Source organism: Oryx dammah, unplaced genomic scaffold, assembly GCF_014754425.2.
Source record: "Oryx dammah isolate SB20612 unplaced genomic scaffold, SCBI_Odam_1.1 HiC_scaffold_13, whole genome shotgun sequence".
Classification (NCBI taxonomy): Eukaryota; Metazoa; Chordata; class Mammalia; order Artiodactyla; family Bovidae; genus Oryx; species Oryx dammah.
Genome location: NW_024070197.1, coordinates 61,212,856 through 61,235,114, shown reverse-complemented (window position 1 = coordinate 61,235,114; position 22,259 = coordinate 61,212,856). Strand labels below are relative to the sequence as shown.

Genomic DNA, 22,259 nt, shown 5'->3' with positions numbered 1-22,259 from the left:
CTTATGGTTATACTGGAGACGACTTCTCCTATTTCCCCCTTATTTCATTCATTTCATAGCAAGGTTGCTGCTGCTGAATGCTTCTGTTTCTTCTTATTTGTTATCACCAAGAAGTGCTTGAGAACCTCAGGATTCCCATTCTGTTAAAATTTAGCACATTCTAAGTTAAATATCTTGACATTTATTTTAAAGAGATTATTTATCCTTCTATGACCCATGCAATACACTTACTATGTGATATTAACTTCATTATTTAAATATTTTAATATTCTGTTCAAGAACCTGGTAGTATCCGTGGATCAGATATTAGAAGAGTAATTTTTCTGTAGTTGATGATCTTCTGAACTCAACTGTACTCCTCTGTCTTCTAGACCATTTGAAAACATCTTTATATTGTTTAGAAGGTTTGGTATAAGTGTGTTGTATGTGTGTATGTGTTTGTGGGGGGTTCCTTTTCTTCAGTATCTCGTCATGTTTATTTTGGGGCCTTTTGAGAACTGTTATTAAAGAATTTGATTGTAGCATGCCACTGTGTATTCACAGCCTGATGCATTCATCAAAATAGATCTAGCCAAACATTCAGTTTGTGGATTTGTACTCCTGATGCACTAAAATCAGAAATGTTAATTTCTTGTAGACTATTACTAGATGATTTTAAATATGTGCCAAACAGGAATGTCTGTTTCCTTGTGAGGCAATTCCATAATAAAAATGCTGGCACCATAGCTGAAGAGGAGAATTTTATATAAACAGAGGAAAAACAACAGCAAGTATTTTCCCCAAGGACAGTTTTAGCTACAATTTAGCAATGCTGCTTAGTTACTTCTGTCTCATTTTATGCTTTTGTTTTGAAACAAAGCGCAATTTTACCTGGATGCACTCCCGGATAATCAGGAATTAGCTCAGTACGTTGACTGGCTTTGCTGAAGGCGAGACCTCCGGAAAATCAGGAGGCTCCACCGCCTCGCCCCGCCCCCCACTGACATCTCCAGAGGGGAGAAAAGGGTTAAGGATTATTGAAGTATAGAGGAGACGGGGAGGGAGCCCCGAGGAGGCCCGGGAGCAGCAGGCCGCGCCTCCAGGTCCAGCTTTCATCAGCAGCGCAGCGCGCAGTGGAGCTCCGGGCGCCGCTGCGAATTCGGAGGAGGGACGCGGCTGCCAATTTCTGGGACCGCGGCTGCGAGGGGTGGGCGTGGCCTCGGCAGTGTGGATGCTTGTTAGAAAAGATGCTGGGCGCTCTTCAGTGAGCAGTCAGGGCTGTGGTGTGCGTGTGTGTGCGTGCGTGTGTGTGTGTGTGTGTGTGTGAATGAGTGAGAGAGAGGGGTGCTGTTCAGAGGGAGAGAGAAGGAGGGAGACTGAGCGACCCAGAGGTGCTGAAGACCCAGACAGAGCTGGGCGGGAGACTGAGAACAGGGGCACTGGAGCGGTCGGAGAGCCACGCAGGATCTTCTGGGGGAGCCCGGTAAACGTGAACATGGGGTCTGTCACCGGAGCGGTCCTCAAGACACTATTTCTGCTGTCTGCTCCAAATTGGAACAGGGTTTTAGCTGGGAATTCGTGTAAGTATAAATACATGATTTAAAACTTGCAGGGGGCCTCTCTGCAAAACTTTAATTCTGTTATTTTTTTATGATTATTATTTGGAACTCGGACTGCTGCAAAACATAGTGCTATAAAGGAAGCATCATTTTGAAAATCTTGCGAATATGACTGGGTTTACACATGTCATTCCTCTGGGTCTGGTCAGAATATGCCAAGTATCATTTCTCTCTCTCTCTCTCTCTCTTTTTTTTTTTTTGTCTGTGAACAGAATCTTATCCTCTGGTATTTGTGTATTCATTGAGAAAGCTCAAGTTCTAGTAAAGCATTAAATTAGCATCTGAACCAAGGAATAGCCAGTGAATGTTCCTTTCTTCATTTCTGCCCTTTTTTAGGTTTACTGAATTTAATTGGAATTACGTGTAGCAGGAAAACAACTGGCAGACCTTGCATGATGCTGCATTAGCTTAGATTTCTGAAGTTTGCGCTTTGGCAGACCAGTAGCTGGCTGCGCCTTTAAAATGATGCCAGGATAATAACTGAAAGGTGCTGCAGAATCCAGGGGCAGAATCAGGGAGGTGAACCTAGATATTCGGAGTTGCGTCCTCAGTGCCACCAGAATGAGACTCCAGCATTGCTGAGAGAGCACCTGAGCCCTGAATGTCACTTAAAGAAAATACACTCAGGTGATTTTTTCAGAAGTACTATCCTTGAATTTGTAGCTTCATAAATTTGTGATTGAATATTCTGATTCTGAGTTAATGGTATGAGGGAGGATTTATTTAAGACCTTATTTCTAATGTAAGTATCATCCAAAATAATTTGGCAGAGATCTCTCCATCCAGTTTTTATTAGAGAGAAGAAAAGTTCAAAAGTTATATTTGGTCTAAAATCTCTAAATGGGAGAATTTCCCCCTTCTTGATGAATGATCAACAAGCTCAGCAAATATGACTTTTTCTTTCTTGTACTTCAGAGGAAAAGCTTATCTGCTGGTAAGGCCTGTTCAAGAGTTTGTGTCACTATTGTTCAAGCAGCTTTAGGTTTGGGGACACAAATAAGCCAGTAACCAGACATTCGCTTGGGCACATCCCTTGAGTGCACTGAAGCACTCTGATGTGGGAAGAACATTGGAAATGACCTTACTGGCACAAGTCAGATGCTCGTTACCGCGGGAATGGCCACTGTGCTTTCACGGTTCCAGTCACTGTTAACTCATTTAATGGTGCGCTGCATCTATCACTCTGAAGGGAGAGGACTTCACTCGGGCGCTGTGCTGTGTCTCAATCTCAGTTTTCATTTGTGGGTGTAAGAATGCCGTGAGTCAATAAAATGTGCATGTAAAGTAGCATTTGCAATAAACAATAATAACACAGGCCCACTTGCACACACACAGAGAAAGTTTTGTAGAAAAGGCATAATCCATCGTCCAACTACTGAAGTTCAGTAAAAAAGGAAGCACTAGAGGTCACTCTTACAATGGAAAGCACATCATTTGAAGCGTCCTTCCCTTAAGAAAAGCTGAGCTGAAGTCTGGCCTAGAGGCAGTCTTGTCTTTCCAATACACTGCCTGTTTGAGTTTATCATCAATTAATGTAACTGATTGGGCTACTTGTTTACATTTGTTTGCTTTCTTGAAGTCCAATAAAAGGCAGAATGACATCCAGTAGCTTTCTTTGTAATGTATGTTCTTCAAAGGAAAGATGAGCTGCCGAGAAGATCTGAGAAGAGTGGAATGTTTGTGGGTGCTTACCTCTGGTTGGGCTTATTTTTCAGGAAGTCGTTTAATGCTCTTTTACACATTCGATAAACTTAAAGAACCTATAGGTTCTTAAATTCTTAGGGACATTTAAATATTAAAGTTGGAATTCTTGGTTACCAATATATTTTCAGAGTTGACTGTTCTTGAAGTGTCATCAATACAGGTAAAATGACTTCAGATAATTAAAGGTGCAGTTAGCAATTTCTTGTTACTATCGCATTGATAATATAATTTGTTGCAAAAGATGTAAAAGAAAAATTCATTTCCCAATTTCATTTCACTCTTTAACATTTGATATTTTGGTGTGTGAAGGAAGCAAGGTCTACATGTTACCAAGTCATGGTGCTTCAGATGTTGTATCTTTTTTGGAGGAACAAGTCTATATGTTTAATAGAAAGGTTGAAATTCAGTGTATGGACAAGTGACCATCAACCAGCATGTCAGCATGAGTATTTTTAAAGTATTACAACTCCAGTAATTCTTTTGGATAAGACTTTTATATTAAAACATGAATCAATCTTGAACACCCATATTAAAGTCAGGGAGAACTGAATGGAAATAAAGAAAATTAAAGGTCAGTCTCTCAGGTGAATACAAAGACATGGAACAGCTGACTCCCCAGTAGGCAAGTCTGCTGTCCATTACATCGGCCCAAGACTGCCTAAGGCTGCCAGTGTGAATATTTGCACAGGACAGCATCTCTGCACCAGGGACAGCTCAGGGATGAGGCAACTTTAATTTGAATGTTAGTTGATGTGATTAATCAACAGGGTGACTTTACATTAGAAGAATTCTGTGCGAACACTCACACAGATTTTCATGTCCATGTGTATGTATTTGTGTGTGTGAACATATGTTTATATAAAGATGCAGAAACCACTGGGCCCTCGTGCTTCCACATCTTTGGTGGCTTGCTACTCCTCTTCTAACTAAAGATGAAATATGTTGACCCAACCACCTTCTTTGCCTACTGGCACCGTACTTGACGTTTCAGAAGTGTTGAACCAGCCCCAGGTCTGTCCTCCTTGTTGTGGTCAAGGTGTTTGTGATTGTATTGAAGGGCTCCTTCCATGAAAGTTTAGAGACAGACTCTTCCAGAAGGGCTTGCGCTTTGATAAGTTGCACAGGCTGTTATTGGTTTCCTCACTTGCTACTAAGTGAGACATGTACACTGAGAAGGGAGTCATCTATTTTTAAATTGCTCTCATGAACCCAGTTTTGTTCTGAGCATTAAGACCTTTTTAAGGGGGGTTTGATGTGGTGGAAGAACAGGTGTTAGTCTTGAGGCAAGTGAGGAGTTTTGCTTTTTATTCCTGCACATCATGTGATGGAAGCTCTGGCTTCAGATACACTGAGAGTTTTAATGCTTACCAAGCAGCTTATGAATGACATAATTAGAGGTTAAGTTCTTGCTGTGTTCTTTCTTTTCGCTGTTTGGAATAAAGGCTGTATCTGATATCTACCTGAAAGAAGCACTGAAGAGTATGTTAGAATTAACAGTAGATGAAGATAATGACTTGGGTAGATGATCACTCTTGGGGGCTCTGGGATATCACCTAATTGCTACTGGTCAGATTCTCAAATTGCTCAAATTCAGTCTGGTACTTTTTTCTAGAAACTTCTTTCTTTTCCTCCACCCAAATTCTTTTCCATAGCAAAAAATAATCAGAATACAAAAAGAGTAAAGTGCTGATAAAATAGAATTATCTGATGCAATACATAAATAGCTGGCCTCAGGATATAAAGGTGAGCCTGAACTTTGACTCACTTTTCTAACAGCAGTACTATACTTGTTTTCATCAATTTGGTGCATTCCCCCTCCCTGACTGCATGCATCTCAAATCATTTCTGAGTAGAGCAGCCTCCAGCTGTGGAGATAATACAGCTCATAGCCAATAGGCGATTGAACACATGACTTCCATATGATACCTAGTGCTTACCCTAAGTATTTACAAAGCATTTTCATGTCTTCTAAAGTCAATTTCAGAATCTATATCATATATACACAATTCTTTATGGAAGCCAATGTCTGTATCAAGATAGAATTAATTTACCTTGAAAACAATAGGATTGTAAAATATCCCTTGTAAGATAATGTAATATTTAGTTCAGAGGTTGGTAAAATACAGCCCATGGGCCAAGTCTTGTCCACTGCCTGTTTTGTGTCATATTCTGTGAATTAAGAGTGGGTTTTTACGTTTTTAAATGTTGGAAAAAAATTAACTGAAGGATTATTTGTGGCATAAGAGAATCATATTAAATTCAAATTTTAGTTGTTCATTCTTCTCATTAGTAGACCTGTATGGCAAAACTTTATACTTAATTATTCTTATATTTTAAATTTTATCAATAAAATCATTTTAATATTGACTTCCCTCTTGTCATATAAGAACCTGCATAATATTATCTGTTCTCTAGCTCTTTGTAGAAAAAGTTCATTGACCTTTGATTTAAAGAATACACAATACAGTATAATGATATGAGCTGGATAGTGGATAAATAACATACAGCTGCTGCTGCTGCTAAGTCACTTCAGTCATGTCCGACTTTGTGCGAACCCCATAGACGGCAGCCCACCAGGCTCCCCCGTCCCTGGGACTCTCCAGGCAAGAACACTGGAGTGGGTTGCCATTTCCTTCTCCAATGCATGAAAGTGAAAAGTGAAAGGGAAGTCGCTCGGTCACGTCGGACTCTTTGTGACCCCATGGACTGCAGCCTACCAGGCTCCTCCATCCATGGGATTTTCCAGGCAAGAGTACTGGAGTGGGGTGCCATTGCCTTCTCATATTGCTATGATAAAATTAAAATTTAGTCTTAATTATTTAGCATACAAATACATTCCTGAAGAATTAAAGTGTAGACTGTAATGATACAATTGCCAGAATCTATAACAGAAAAGGGCTTCCCTGGTGGCTCAGACAGTAAAGAATCCGCCTGCAATGCGGGAGACCTGGGTTTGATCCCTGGGTTGGGAAGATCCCCTGGAGGAGGGCATGACACTCCAGTATTCTTGCCTGGAGAATCCCATGGACAGAGGAGCCTGGCGGGCTATAATCCATGAGATACAGTGTTGGCACAACTGAGCAACTCAGCACCCACATAACAGAAAAGGCCTTCATTAGCATCTTCTTGACATATGTCTTTTTAAATACTTTATCCTTCAGAAATCTTGTTATTTCCACGGGTATGAATTATTTATAACTATTTGCAAAGTTTCAGCAGTTTTGGCTGCTAAAGAGTCACTTTCAATCTCAAGTAATCCCATTAGTATAAGAAGCTCAATAAAGTGTATAAGTAATTACATCTTAGATATTTTGAATGAAAATTCTATTGTTATTTGATACTTTCATGAGTTTAAAATATTCCACTCAATAATTATCAGGAACTTGCATTTGAAATCACTGATTGTATGAAGTAAATCATCTTAGGGGAAGTGTTCTTGTCCTTATGACTTTTACAGTAGCTTCCTAAAAATTCCAAAATTGGCAAACTTTCTATAATAAATTGAAAAGTAGAGTTTCATTTAAGCACTGCCCACTGAGAATTTATAATAATTAAGCAGGTGCCTTTCACCTACTCATGCCAAGATAATTAATTTTTATATGAATGCCTTATCTATTTGGAATTGTATTTAATTTTCCTTTCCAAATACTGATGAGTGGCCTCATTTTATTTACTTTATACTGTTTACTACGGTGTTTTTTAGAAGTTTGAGTTAAAAAATAATAGAGTATTGTATTTTTAAAATTATTTTGCTTGAAATTTCATTGTAAACCAGTACATAATTGTAAAGTAAAAATTAAAAATAAATAAATAAATTAAAAAAAAAAAAGAAATTTCATTGTAGCATTTTCCCCAAAATAAATGGCTATATGTTAATTTATTTTTCATAAAACTGTTTATAATGGTCCAGGGCTACTGAAGATTTCAGTCTTATCAAAAGACCAATTTCCAGATCATGTCAGCCTAGGACAGTCTCATAAAACTTCCTTAATGGGACTTACTCTGGACATTGACAAGAGTGATAAGTGGATTCATGACTCTTCATGGTAAATAGATAAAAAAGGATAATGACAGTTGTTTACATGATTCTGAACTTTTTTACAGTAGAATATCAGTCTTGCCTTGCAAGCATCTCTTTTTCGCAATTTGATACTACATTTAGAATCTGAACCCCTTTTGCCTTAGACAAGTCGTATGAGGGCCTTAACGTTGTCAGCTTATGGATCATACGACTGATTAGTCAGGCTACTTCAGAAGTCTTTCTCTGTCCTTTAAAAAACCTTCTCCTTCCCTCCATTGTGACTTTTAAGTTTCCATAATGACCTCGTTCCTGAAAACAGTATGGAAAATAATAAGAATTTTTCCAACATTGTTACTTAAATCTCAGATATGTATATTCAGATTGGTAGTGAATGTTTCTGGTGAAATATTAATATTAAAGAATGCAGATTTGGATTTTTTCAGCAGCCTGGTGTTTCCATTCTTGCTTTTAGCTTAATTATTTTTTCATTTTTATTAATTCAGAAATCTTGGCCCCAGTAACATTTCATATTTTTCTAGAATATTGCAGTTTTTCAAGTTAACTAGTATGATAAGGAAGGATGAAACTGTCATAGAATATGTGCTTAAAATAGGGGAGGTTTCATGGATTAACCATAATCATGAAGTGAACTGAGCTGTGTTCTTGGTGATGGAGGGGTGAATCCTCATAGAATATTTGGATCATTGTTTTAATGGGTATTTCAGTTGGGAACTTTCAGAAATACTCTTTAACAAACAGATCTTTAAAAGCATGCTCTGATGTTGTTTGGTTTATGCTATATTGTAAAGCTATGAGGCCAGACTTTGCGGTGTTTGGGAGACGCCCTAGATTCCAGGACTGACTCCAGCACTCACTAACTGTATGAAGTTGGCAAGAGCAGTTCAGAGTAGCCTCATTTACTTTTCTGTCTACTGAGGAGATTTGACTCAGCCTCTAGCTCTAAAAATTTGTTATCTGAATGCTTTATTTTTAGAAAAAGTATATACCTTTATGGCAGCTTATATTTACAAAATTTAACCTTCTTTATTACATTTGACAAAGCTTGTTGTATAAACTTTGATAGTTTTTGCCTTTCTAGTGAAAAAAAAGATTATTAAAAAAAAATAAATAAAAGCATGTCTTGAATAGTAGCATCAAATGCTAAGGTCAGTTTGACTTTGGCCCCTTTAAAAAGAAGAATCTCAGAAAGAGAAATAAATGCCCCCAAATAAAATACAAACAAAAGATCATGGAGATTTAGAAGGATAAAAAGTCCTTAAACTCATCAAAAAGCCTCAATTAACTGAATATACTTAAATGAATAAATCATCCACAATATTAATATCATAATTTGAAGTCTTTGAGTTTTTTTTTTTTTTGAAAGTTCAAAATTTCTTGAGAAATAATAGGTAGTTTACCCATAAGGCTAAGTTACAATAAATGTATTTCTAAATAACCAAGATGTCATTGATATTGGATTATCTTTTGGAGGGAAACCAGTGTCTGAGATTTCAAATTTAAATTTCTTCAGTGAGTTCTAAGGCTGTTGCTGTCTGATTGTGTGCTTCGATTAGGCATGTATTACGTATCCATGTGTTCATTTATTTGACTTCTAGAACTATCATTCTCTGTTTACTATGTGAGAAGTTACACCTTCCATGATGCTGATCACTCTATGTTGGTAAAAACCATTATCAGATATACTACTGCACAAGTAGAGATATTTTTGCTTGCCAGTTGACTTTGAAAGGATAAAGGTTTTGCCAGAATGTCTTTTTGGGCATTCACATACATGGTACCAGGAACTACAATTATTACTTAATGGTAAATAATTCACATGCAAAATGCATTACAAATTGTCATGACTTCAGTTCTTCTGAGTTATGTTGGCATTTGGAAGAGGAAGAGTATGTGCTTCATTTTTTTTTCTCCCAGTGCATTTTTGTCATGGTTCATGGAAAAGTGTATTCTGGTCATAAAATCGGAGAAATAGCATAACAGGAGGTAAAAATGAGCCTGTTTATGTTACAGTTAATGAGTCATTCCAATGTAATAATTGGAAAAGTGAGTGAAGCCTGAAAACATTTGACATTTTAAGTAGTTTAAAATTAGTAACTATAAAATTTTTTATGCCATAAGTATTTAATAGAGCAGTGAAGAAATTTACCTCTAAGATTTTTAAATCACAAAGGAAAAAAGGGTGTAATATGTATCAGTTGGCCTACAGCTCTAATTACTTTTTTTTAAATTAAGTACCTCTTATTACTTGGTGGTGCTCTAGATTAAGATGTTATATGCTTCTAAATTGTAAAAGACGTATTTGTTTCTGTAACCAATATTTTTTCTCCCTCACTGGCAATTATGGTACTTACAAATGAGGCCACAGGTTGATATTAGTTTAGAAGCAGCATGTGAATATATAAATTCAACTGCTTTCCTAAATTACATTTACTATATAGTTTTAAGACAAACTACAACCTGTAATTTCATTTACTTCAGACTTAACTCTGAAGTTATAACGTATAGAGAGATATTTTTTGAATGTCCATTGAAGGGCATGGATAAACTCTCCCAGGAATTGGTTGCAGGTCTTGGGATTAGTAGGTGGGGTGACAATGAGCAGCCCACAGCTAAGAGCCCCACATCTTCCTGTTAATGTGAACCAGTTACCTTTGTGTTTCAGAACCCAAGGAGAGACTTTTGAGAAAATTTGGGAAAGTTCAACTTATCTCTGGACTGACTAATAGCTTTGTTCTAAAAGATCGAATATGTATTTTTAATTTTTAAAATAATTTAATCTATTTATTTATTCTCTTGGCTGTGGTGGGTCTTGGTTGCTACCTGGGATTCTTCTCTAGTTGCAGCCACTGCCTAGTCGTGGTGTGCAGGCTGCTCACCGCGGTGGCATCTCTCGTTGCGGAGGGTGGGCTCTAGAGCACAGCCTCAGTAGCTGTGGCGTGCAAGCTTAGTTGCTCCCTGGCGTGTGGGTTCTTCCCGGACCAGGGATAATATCTGTGTCCCCTGCATTGGCAAGTGGATTCTTTACCACCGAGCCACTGGAGAAACCCTGATTATGTATTTCTATCTTGAAGACTAGTGTTTGGTTTTGAAAGGTAGTGATATGTGTTTGTCTTTTAAGATTTGTTCATCAGAAGATGCACAGAAGGAAGGAACTAAATGCAAAATGGTCTGTGAGAGACAAGAATTGTTGAGATGAAACTGGGTGTGTATGTGTATGCACGTGCGTGCGCACTGATGTTGGAAGACATTGTGGGTGGGGATTGGGAAACAGGCCATGTTGACAGAGAAATGGAAAATATTCCCCTAGGTGGCACATTTTCAATTAAGTATTGTTGGGATATATAATAAGATTTTTATTTTATTGCTGCCACACAGAATAGTCTCCCGTATAGTTTAAAAACAGTATGTGGGATTAAAAAAATAGCAGGAGGTCTTTTTGCATCCGATTTAAACTTATCCCAAGCAGAGGGATCCTCTGTGACCCCAAAGTGCTTTATTTTCTAGGAAATGCCGTGAAGACCTTCGGATCGCCAATACTTAACTTCCAGTCAGTCTCAGGGTGCTACTCTTTATGAATATGGCAACGAAGGCAGAAAATGGCAGGAGAGATTTTGACTTAAAAATCACTAGGTAAATTGAAACATAATTTAACTCTTAAAGACAATGTGGTAAAGGGATAGGGCATTCTAAACAAACTTTGCGTTTTTCACATCATTCACTTTTATCTCTCAATTTTGGCTGACTTTAAACAAAAAGAATCTATCTCCAAGGCAGAACGCTGCATGAATGCTTAGTGATCCTCATAATTAAGGATTTATAATACATATTTACATTTGCCATGTTTTAGATGTTTAGGACTTAATTAAAAGAGCATTGCTAAAATAAAAGCAATTCTATCTAAAGTGGTGTTGAGGGAATTTTCGTCAAGGTTATAAAGCTGCTCAATTAGGCTCTTTTGTTTCATTCTGTATATGATGTTTGAACTGTTGTACTTTAAACATGGAGCCTGTATTATAATCCTCTTAAGAAAACATCATGGACCTCTAAAATGTCATAATACAGCTTCTTAAGTATCATAAGATGTATGTGTGCTAAGTCGCTTCAGTCGTGTTCAACTCTTTGCAACCCTTCGGACGGTAGCCCTCCCCATTCCTCTATCCATGGGATTCTCCAAGCTAGAATACTAGAGTGGGTTTCCATGTCCTCCTCCAGGGGCTTTTCCTGACCCAGAGGTCAAACCCACATCTTTTGTTTCCTTCATTGGCAGGCAGGTTCTTTACCAAGTCCTTCCTAAAACACACAAAAAGCTATTAAGTTTGGAGAAAGCCCTAAGATAGATTGAAGAAAGCAAGGAGCAAACCCTATAGATAACTTCTGTTTTCTTAACTTCATAGCAACCTATAGGATCAAATCACAAAGTGGAATGTGATAAAATGAAATAGTTCATAGTCAAATGTCCACTAGAGAAATGGAAAAAAGGAAGCTACCAAAAACATGATGTAGAATTTTGGGTACTAAGAATAAAGTTATAATCGCAATAATTTGCTATGCTTGATGCATAAAACTGAGATATCTGCTGGTGTGGCCTTGTAAATGATCATGTTCATGTCTTAGAGACCTTTCCTTCTCTTTCTGTCTCTCTCTCCCTTGCTTCATATATACATATATGTGTGTGTGCTGCTGCTGCTGCTAAGTCGCTTCAGTCGTGTCCGACTCTGTGCGACCCCATAGACCACAGCCCACCAGGCTCCCCCGTCCCTGGGATTCTCCAGGCAAGAACACTGGAGTGGGTTGCCATTTCCTTCTCCAATGAATGAAAATGAAAAGTGAAAGTGAAGTTGCTCAGTCATGTCTGACTCTTAACGACCCCATGGTGTATGTATATATAAATCGCAACATTAAATAGATCAGCATGAAAAGTGTATATGCAGTATCATTAATCACTGAGACCGGCTCTAGAGAAGATGCCAGCAGGGCCCGCTTGTTCTGAGTTAGCAGAATCGAGCCTCCCTTGCTCACTTTGCTGGGTGTGAGGGGCTCCGGCTGTGGCATCTGCCATCGTTACGATTGCCAGGGCTGATCTGGCCGACAAGACTGGCAAGGCAGCCGTCCCCTTCCTCCCTCACTACTTCCTGTGACTCATGCAGTATTTTTAAATACTTACACATATATCCTATTTTTAGGTATGTCTGCCATAAAAATGCATTGATGTTTTTAATCAGTGTTTTAAGCCTTTTATCAAAAAAGAAACCAAGTCTTGTCTCATAGCTGTATTTCACTGTTAGGTGTTTTCAGTTGAAGTTCCAACTTATTAGGGTAGCAAACAAATACCTTTCTCCTCTGAATCTGCTTATCTTTCCTCTTTTGTCAGTCTTGACTGCTCTCTCTCCCTCCCAGTCCTGCCCCCCACCCCGGCCCAAGGGTCCTCCAGCCTAGAGGGATCCAGCCTCTCGGATCTAATGCCCGATGCCCTGAGGTGGAGCTGATGTCGTAATAGAAATAAAGCACACAGTCAGTGTGCTTGAATCGTCCCGAAACCATATACCCCAACCCCGGTCTGTGGAAAAATTGCCTTCCGTGAAACTGGTCCCTGGGGCCAAAAAGGCTGGGGACCACTGCTCTAGCCTCTGTCACTTGGTCTTTCCAGCTGCTGTTCCCTGTGCTTGGTTGCCTTCAATCACTTCCTCTAAATCCTCCTGGAAAACTTCCACTGAAACCTAGCCTCACCTCCTTACTCTGTGGAGTCTTACATGATCCAATCACCTCACCTCTCTCCATCCTCCTAATAGAAATTCAGTAGAACCTTGAGTGTTCGTTCACCTATTCCTGATCATAGAGTGTCAAATCTGATTTTTTTTTTTTAAGAAAATACACTCTGTCTCTGCTTCCTTTTGTATTTATAGTAAATGTCATCTGATAGGCTACTGTCAGATCAGTTTTGATTGAGAATGTTCAGTGGACAGGTGAACAAAAAATACATGATAAATATAAAATTGTATTAGCATCTTGCCCTTTCTAGGCTGTCATGTTGCCCCTTCATCTCTGTAGCAACTCCCAGGTCATCACCTTCAATTTGGGAAGTCGTATTGCAAAGTTCTTGCCACATTTTGGGAAGAAATGTTCAATTCCTTTATTTATCCTGCACTTCAATTCCTTTATTTTGTGTTTTCTCATTCAAAGATTTTTCTCCTTTATGGAAGGTAGAAGAAAAATAAAATCAATTTTCTCTTTTCATCATTAACTTTTATTAATAAAGACATACCTGTAGTTTCTTTGCTTTTCTTTTGCCTATAAATATATGCAAAGCGTTTTTCATTGCCTTTAGTAATTTTGACAAGCATGAACGGATTCTGAACTTGTGTTTTCCTCTTTTAATTCCACATATTAAAAAAATATATTTTCTTGTAAAACATTGTCACTTTTTAAAGATTACTCTCATGTTTATTCCCCCTCGTGGTATACATTTGGAACTTTCATTTGTAATTCATAGCTTTCCACACATGTTGACATAAATTATCATTAATATTGACAAATATTCCTTTTGCATTGGGCCCTGCGGACTCCTCGATGGTGGAGTGTACCTCACAGGCCTGAGAGGCAAATATTATCACTATTAGACAAACTAATAAATTGAAATTTAGGAGGTATTTCCAAAATCACTGAGTAAGAAAGGATAGAGCTGGGGCTTGAACCCAACTTTAATGATGCCAGATCCATTGCTCTTTGAAATGGAATACACTCATCTTCTCCATGAGCCTTTGAAATCACCTCTCTTGAGTATTAGAACTCACACTTGTCTGTTCTCAGGGTTCCCTCCCTGGTGTGATAAACCATAAGGTAATATGCTTGTGTCTTCCGAGGATTCTGTCACTTGCATTTTATCAACAAGCTCTTCCTTACTAGTTGGACTAAAGAATCAAACATTATCCAGTGAAAATATAAATGTAAGTTTTCTCCTCTGAATTACATCAACAACCCCCTACCCTTCCTCTCTGATACCCAAGGACCTATCCATTCTGTCTAAATTCCTTCTTTGAGTCAGTAGTTCCAAGAACAAGTTCTAAGGGGCTTGAACAGTGCAAATCAGAAAGGAATACCAGCTCCTTTCTGCAGATGGCAGATCGACCCGATCGAGGCGATCTGCAATTTTGTTTTCTCTTCACTCTTCAGTCACAGTTTTATTTACACATACACACAGTATAATACTTTCCTAACGCTCTCAAAATGCTACAAATAAAAATGAAGATATTGCAGTACTACTGCTGGACAAAAATGTCAGCACTGTGGATGTGTGAAAGCACATTCTTTGTCCTTTAGAATCAGTGAACAGGTTATGGCTCCAAGTAGTATACAACCTAGGACAGAAAAAAGATACGGTGGCCTGTGAATTAGATCCTCATTCTTCAGCGTTGGCACAAGATCAACGAAGGAATTTTCAGAGTCCCCGGTACCTTTCCTGGGTCTCTCCCCTGAAGGTAGGTAGGTAATGTTATATATGTATGCCTTCAGGGTTAAAACCAGTCAAGATAGGATTCTGCAGAATACACACAGATTCCTGGGGAGCTGCTGAGAGGAACCAGGCCACTTCAGAGACCCAGACTGGAACGACGCCTCTGTTTTTATGTTTGCATGCGGGGCCTCCGCTTCAGTGGGCTCCGTGAGCAAAACAGTGACGTTGGTCCCTGTCTGCTGGGTAAACTGCTGGAGGTTGACGTGCCGTAGCTCTTCAGTCACCCATTCCAGTTCTTGTTCTTTGTCCTGTAATCATTGGTGTCTTGTCCAAAAGATCTTTCCGCAGCTTTAGTAATGTTTTCCAGCCTCAGACTCTGCTGGCAAAACTCGGCTCCTTCCCCATGTTCAGGGGTGTGCTCCCTTAGGGAGCTGTATTAGTCTGCTAGGGCTGTCATAACAAAACACCGCAGACTAGGTGGCTCAAACAACAGAAATTTATATTTTCAAAGTTCTAGCGGCTGGAAATGAAAGATCAAGGTGCCAGCTGGGTTGATGCCTCGTAACAGCTCGTTTCTTGGCTTCTGGTGGCCACCTTTTTGCTATGTCCTCACACAGCCTTCCTTCTGTGATCGGTCAGAGAAAGAGAGAGCGAGAGAGAGTGAGAGAGAGCGAGCTCTGGTGTGTGTCTCCTCTTCTTATAAGACCACCAGTTGTATCCTATTAGGATCCCACCCTTATGATCTCATTTAACCTGAAGTACCTCCTGAAAGACTCTGCCTCCAAATACAGTCACATGGGGGGCTCAGGCTTCAGGGTATGGATTTTTAGGGGAGGGACATAATTCAGTCCATAATAAGTGCTTAAATGGCAACCCACTCCAGTACTCTTGCCCGGAAAATCCCATGGCTGGAGGAGTCTGGTGGGCTACAGTCCACGGGGTGGCAAAGAGTCAGACACGACTGAGCGACTTCACTTTCACTTTTATCTCAACTGCCTGCAGAAAGTGTATCTTCGCTTGGTATCCGAGAGATATATTGCTCTGACCTGTTGAAACCCATCAAGCGAGTGAAGTCATCCTATAGTGCTGTTTTTTTTTTTCAAGTTGTCTTCCAGTTGAGCCCTCCTCAGTGGTGCTGCTGGGACCACATGCAGTGCACTCAGCCCTTGGCTCCCACGGCTGGTTGTTGCAGAAGCTGCCTCCACTGACCGTTCTCTCCTTCCTTCCATCCGAGCCTGTGCGCTCTCACTGCCTCTACCTGAACCTTGCTGATAACCGGTACAGGATTACATCGTAGTGATAAAACAAAGAAGCCTTTCCATAATATAACAACAGTCTTGAATCTTTGAAGCAAGTCATTCCCTTCCCGAGTGCATGATTCGTTCTAAATACTCCTTCCAGCAGATCATAGGCATAGATAAGATGGTAATTTACGGCCCTTTATTAAAATCACCTCTCCATTTATCACCTACCCTCACACAGCAGTTATCAGAAATATCATTTTATCCCCTCCAAATTCTTTTCTCCTTTATGTTACTGAGCTCCAGTTGTGTTGTGATTTGCTCCCTGTGTTTCTCATGTCCCCTTCCTCAAAGCTGATTTTGCAGTGCGTTTCCTCAGGCACTTTTCTGCTTCTAATCTGTAAAACCTAGAGTGCACAAATTCTTTCTTTTTTTTTTTCCCCTGGGATGTCTTCTATGTCGAGCCAAAAAACAGACAAACAAAACATAAGTAAAACAAATGAACAATCATCATCCTAATAACTTCTTTAAATTCAATTTAAAATTTGTCTAATTTAGAGTTTGTAGGATGCCCTCCTCGTTTTGAAAACCGGGACAGATGTTTGCCGTACATTGTTGCAGTCAATCTTAACGTAGCATCTGTTCACACCAGTGTTTTCTCCTTTGCATGTTTCCCTATCCTCTCCAGTGCATTTCTCTTGTGGCAAAATATTCTTTGTCTTTTTAAATGGTTCTTCATAACTTATCAAGTGGATGTGCTGTTACTTAAACATTAAAAACCAATTGGTTGTTTATTGATTTTTAAATTTTCTTACTTTACCAGTGTCCACTTCTAGTGGTATATGGCTGTCTTTAAGATGCCTGTGGTTCTCTAAGTATCTTAATGCATTTACCTAGGTCAATGTCATGAAGTGCTCAGTGTCTTTGTCCTACTTCAGCAAAACTCTAAATTTATTTTGGAAGGTGAAATTTAAAGCAGTAGCTGTCTTACACCCTTCTCTTCCCTGCTCAAGAATTTATAACACTTAAAGATGGTTCTGTGTCTCTTCCAGCAGTATCATTTGTTCAGACATGAATCAGAGGTGGTGGGTAGAGAAGCCACACTTGACAGATCGCAGAAGCACATCTGTCACCCTCCGGGAAACCTGCTCGCTCATCAGTTGGTCTTGTCAGTTGCACACACAGCCGTGTCGTCTCTACAGCCTTCCACGGCATCACCAATCACCGCTCTGTGTGTCCCTCTTGGGAGCTCGGTGCCCCTGGCCTCCGGCGGGCTGCTGCGAGTGTAGGGCTTCAGATGTCACCGTGAGCCTGGTATCCCCTCCAGAAGGCACAAGTCTTTGTTTATGGGAAGAACCTCTTAACTGCCGTCTCACGCCTCGCTTGCAACTGATTTTGATTTTCCTCTGGCATCTTTGAGTTTTGTCTTCCTTTTAAAAAAATCTATAACTTTTTCCATCTCTTTGAGAAAATTTGAACATCTCAAGAAACATTAGAATTCCTCCAAACTTTCGTTTCCTCCTTAATCAGCAAAAGCTACCTATATTTAAAAATGAAGACCACAGTGAACAAGAAAAGCTTCAGATTTATGATTTTGAATGAGAACTCTGTCTCCCAGACTGGATATGATTCTGTGAAAAAGCTGATATGTGTTTGAATGGTGTTCATTGATCCCAGTCTCTTTCTGAAAAAGAAAAATATCGGAGACATTTAGGACACTTTGTGTCTCACTCTTTGAGTCTTGACCCCTATTTATCTAGCCCAGCTCTCTTTAAAAGGTTCATCTTACTTTGCTCAAGCAATATACTACACCTTAAAATTTTTACTCTATTGAACAAAGCAATGATATCATTATTTTAATATTATCTCTGATGTAACAATATCAATATTGATGAGCTCTCTAGTTCTAGATATAATCATCTTGAATGCTTTCCAGTTCTCCATCTTCCCAACCACACAAGTGAAAAACATTAAGAGAAAATGATTTCCTAGGGCATTAATTCAGAGAAGGCAATGGCACCCCACTCCAGTACTCTTGCCTGGAGAATCCCATGGGCGGAGGAGCCTGGTAGGCTGTAGTCCACGGGGTCGCTAAGAGTCAGACACAACTGAGCAACTTCACTTTCTCTTTTCACCGTCATGCATTAGAGAAGGAAATGGCAACGCACTCCAGTGTTCTTGCCTGGAGAATCCCAGGGACGGGAGAGCCTGGTGGGCTGCCGTCTATGGGGTCGCACAGAGTTGGACACGACTGAAGCAACTTAGCAGCAGCAGCAGCAGGGCATTAATTAATTGGTTCTAAAATGAGTTTCTTCTTAATTTGTACATTCTGCTTTTTGGGTGGACTTATGTGACTCTGCACTTCAGGCAACCTTTCACAAAATGTATCTTCATAGTGTTATGGCTATATGCTTGGAACTGTTTGGATACTGTTGAAAATAAATGTATTCAATCACACATTTCATCTGCCAGGCAAATACCAGGTGAAATAGCACAAGCAAATGGGCTAGTCCAAGAAGTGAAATCTATTGCATCTTCTTGAATGTGCTGTGTTGTTGTTTTTTTAATTAAAAGATACAGCTTTTATGATGCCTGGAACTGAATGTAACATTTTTAGCAGAGTGGTTGGAACTGAAAGTTGTGATCAGTTTTTATTCTTTATGTTCAGCAACAATTTCTTATGTCTCACATTCTTCTAAAAGTAAGAGATATAAACAGACCAAGTCCCTATCTGTCTGCCAGTTGCCATTTCAGGGGAGCTTCCTGTGTGATGCCCAGTAAAACAAGTATCTTGTTACCCTGGAGTTACCGTAGTTTGGAGGGCAAGTGAAATAGGCAAAGAAATTATCCATTCATCTCCTTAGCATTTAAATTACACCTGAGTTTTTGTTCTAGTCATGCAAGTGAGGTAAAATCATAAATGCCTGCCACTCAGGGAACCAAAACCTTTTGTGGAAGACAGAAACACATACCTTAAAGTAATTCAGATGAAAGGCAGGCTGTGATACGTACTTCACTTCAATCTAGATTTCTGATGTAATGCCATTATGATTTATTTGGTAAGTTAGTGTGTTTCCTCTCATTTCCATTAAAAATCAATATATGACCAGTAATATTACTGGAGTTGATAAAAGGTGAGTTATTATATTTTTTACTGACTGTGAGTTTGGAAATTTATCTCTGTAAATTACACTGGGTGAAAATGTTCCATATTAAGTGAGCTCCATAATTGTACTCTTTGGGACTCTGGCTGTTTTTAGGTTGACACTGCTGATTTAGAGAATTATACCTAAGAAAGAAATACTAGCTAAGAATATTGTAAAAATTCTTAGTGAAATAACATTTACATTGCCTGGATGTGCTTGGTTGCATACAAACAATTGCTTTTCACTGGGTTGGGTGATTTTTCATTCAGTCTATTAAAGCATTCCTTACTCTTATAATTGTTGAGGCTTCTTGGGGGTTTGCCTTACTCTGCTCGCCTTATTCACGTATTTACTCAATGAATATTTAGTGTGCCTCTACGGTATGCTACCTATCATTACACGTGTCTTCAGCATCAGTGGTTTTGAAATGTTATAATGGTCAGAATCAGTAACTTCTTGCTGACAATTGAGAATGGAAGTTTTGACTCCTGGATTCATAAGGCTTTTGAAACCACATTTTATGCCTAAGGTTTTGACTGTCTTACAAGAAAATGTACAATACTGTTCAGGGTACTCACGGGATGGATGGTTCTATTGCAAGCAGTGTGCTCAGTGGCTGTTTTGGCTGACTCTTAACCAGCCCATGATGGGCTGACGCTCAATATTGCCACTTGCTAGTTCTGTAGAAAAGCACAGTAGTGTGTGATAGGCATGATGAGAGAGAGGAATACAAGGCATTCGGGCTGGTTATAGGCAGAGCATCGGAGAAAGCTACATCTTGAACAAATAGAAGAGCCTGGTGGGGGAAGCACATTTCAGTTAGAAGGAGCCTCGCAAAGCATGGAGCATTGGGATGCGCCACAAGCAGTCCAGAAGGACTGGCTGAAAGTGAGGACCGACAGCAAATAAAACTAATGAAATAAATAGTCACAAAGCATATAGTCACGAGTCTTTTACATAAAGCAGAGACCTCAGTATTCTCTAGGGGATCACATTATTGTTAGAAGCGTTATATGTACACTTGTGGGTGACGTTGATTAGATCTGTATTTTGTAAAGTTAAACTCTTGGCAATATGAAGAGAGGAATGATGAGGGAAGGGGAATGGAGTCTATCCTGGGAACACAGAATCAGATAGTTAGCGGGTGAATTAGTTCCTGTAAGAATAAGAGACAGTGACAGTGGAGACAGACTTGTTCCTGAGAACATGTGAGACTGACAGAACATCGAGATTGATTGGATGTAAATATATCAACACATGAGAGCAAGGAGTGGTCAATTCCAGTTAGCGATTTTGTTTTTGCTTTATTATAACTGTGTTTATTGTCCAAAAACTGTAATATACTTTTGGTATGTAGCTGCTTTCTTTGCAAATAAGGAAGCTTGATTGATTTATATTTGTTTTTTTTTTTCATTCTCTTCTGCACCCTCTTTACAAAGGATTGTATGTAAATTTTTTGAGATACTGTGTTATGTACAATGTGATATTTTATAAAGATCTGTGCCATGGGGATATATTAAGTCTGAAATAAGGCTCATACAGAGTACTGTCTGGCATCGCATGTTGTTACATTTTAATGACATCTCTTATTTTTGGCAGTAATAGAAATATATTCTGAATTAAAGGTTTCTTGTACTATTCTTCCCCATCACTGCTAACTATGATGTTTTCCTATCTTCCACTCAGATATCCAACCCCACCCTATCCAAAAGGCTTAAAAAGTAGAGATTCAATATTAAAATGTCGAATACCTATAGTTGGGTTATTTAAAGATTTCAGGACAGATACAGTCTGGGTTGAAGTATCTATCACTTGACCTGTAAAAAGAGGACCTAGGCAAAATAGAAAAGCAAAAGTTGATAAAAATTTTACAATGTGGTCTTTAATTTAATTGAACAAACATTTACTAAGTGCCATTGGTGTCAAACTATGTGCTAGAAAACAGGTATATATCAGTATATAGACTCTGCTCTCAAAATGGGAGAGAGAGAGAAGAGAGAAATGGTATTAACTGTACCATTTTTGAAAATGCCTCATAATTTAAAATGGACTTCCTTGCTATACTTTGGAAACCATAGATGGATACTATTAAATTATTGACCATCTTTGATACTACAAGCAGTGAGAAGAGCTGAGGTAATTATCCCTCTAGAGAGTTTTAATTCTCCAGTGTGTTTTGCAGGGCCACACAGTCTTGTGAGATTTAAACATCTGTGGTAGGAAACATTGGAGGCTTATAGTTGTTCTCCAGTGGCAACTGGTACATTTTCAAAAATATGCCCCTGGACATATCTAGCTATGAAGAAAACCCAGACGATTTTTACTCAACAAAGTTGTAAAGAAATAACCTTTTCTAATTTATAAGTGAACTCAGAGAATTTATGAAAGATAGAAGAAATTTTTTTTTTTTTTTAAATTCTAGTGTTTGAACATCAGAATTTCGAGTACAACAGAATCAGCAACGGGTATTTAACAGCTATTTAAATTAATGATTTACATTTTAGCATTTGTAACACTGTTATTTAATTTAAACTTTGCTTAAAACCAGCAAACATATATTCAAAATTTTATTAGATAAGAATGTGCCCTGCCCTTATTAATAATGCTCTACCTTGCAAAGAACTTCAGGTATTGAATGAATTATAATAAAAAATGATTATTTATATTTATTTTTACTCAACCACAGTAATATATTTTATTTATTATGCTGCACTTAAAAAAAATAGAACAGGACCTGTTCCTTCAAATGTGCATATTATGAGTTATTTTACAAAGGAAACAGGGAATTCTTGATTTCAGTCTATCACTTCAGCTTCCTCCATGTTAACTGAAATCCACATTCTCAGGCTATGAAATAATTGGTTTTTATCTCTTAAAATTTTCAACATTTACTAAACAAAAAAAAAACAGGAAATTTATGAGAAATAGGTAGATAGATAGGCAGATGATACATAATTCTTCACTCTGCTAATGGTTATATGTAATCTTCCAGCATGCTGTTTTCAGATCGCTTTACCCAGACTCCAGATAACTTGCCATTTCTTGTTTTGTTTGGCATTTGCAGCATATAAAAATTTC

At 38.7% G+C, this 22,259-nt stretch overlaps 1 protein-coding gene across 1 annotated transcript in view; it reads left to right on the top strand.

Annotated features, from left to right (window-relative positions):
• The first annotated feature begins 1,136 nt into the window (after nucleotides 1-1,136).
• Nucleotides 1,137-22,259, top strand: part of CNTNAP4 (contactin associated protein family member 4) — a 283,083-nt gene continuing 261,960 nt past the window's right edge. The window contains exon 1 of the mRNA XM_040253490.1: nucleotides 1,137-1,559. Coding sequence (XP_040109424.1) covers nucleotides 1,307-1,559 — 253 coding nt within the window. The 5' untranslated portion in view covers nucleotides 1,137-1,306. The remainder of the gene's footprint in view (nucleotides 1,560-22,259) is intronic.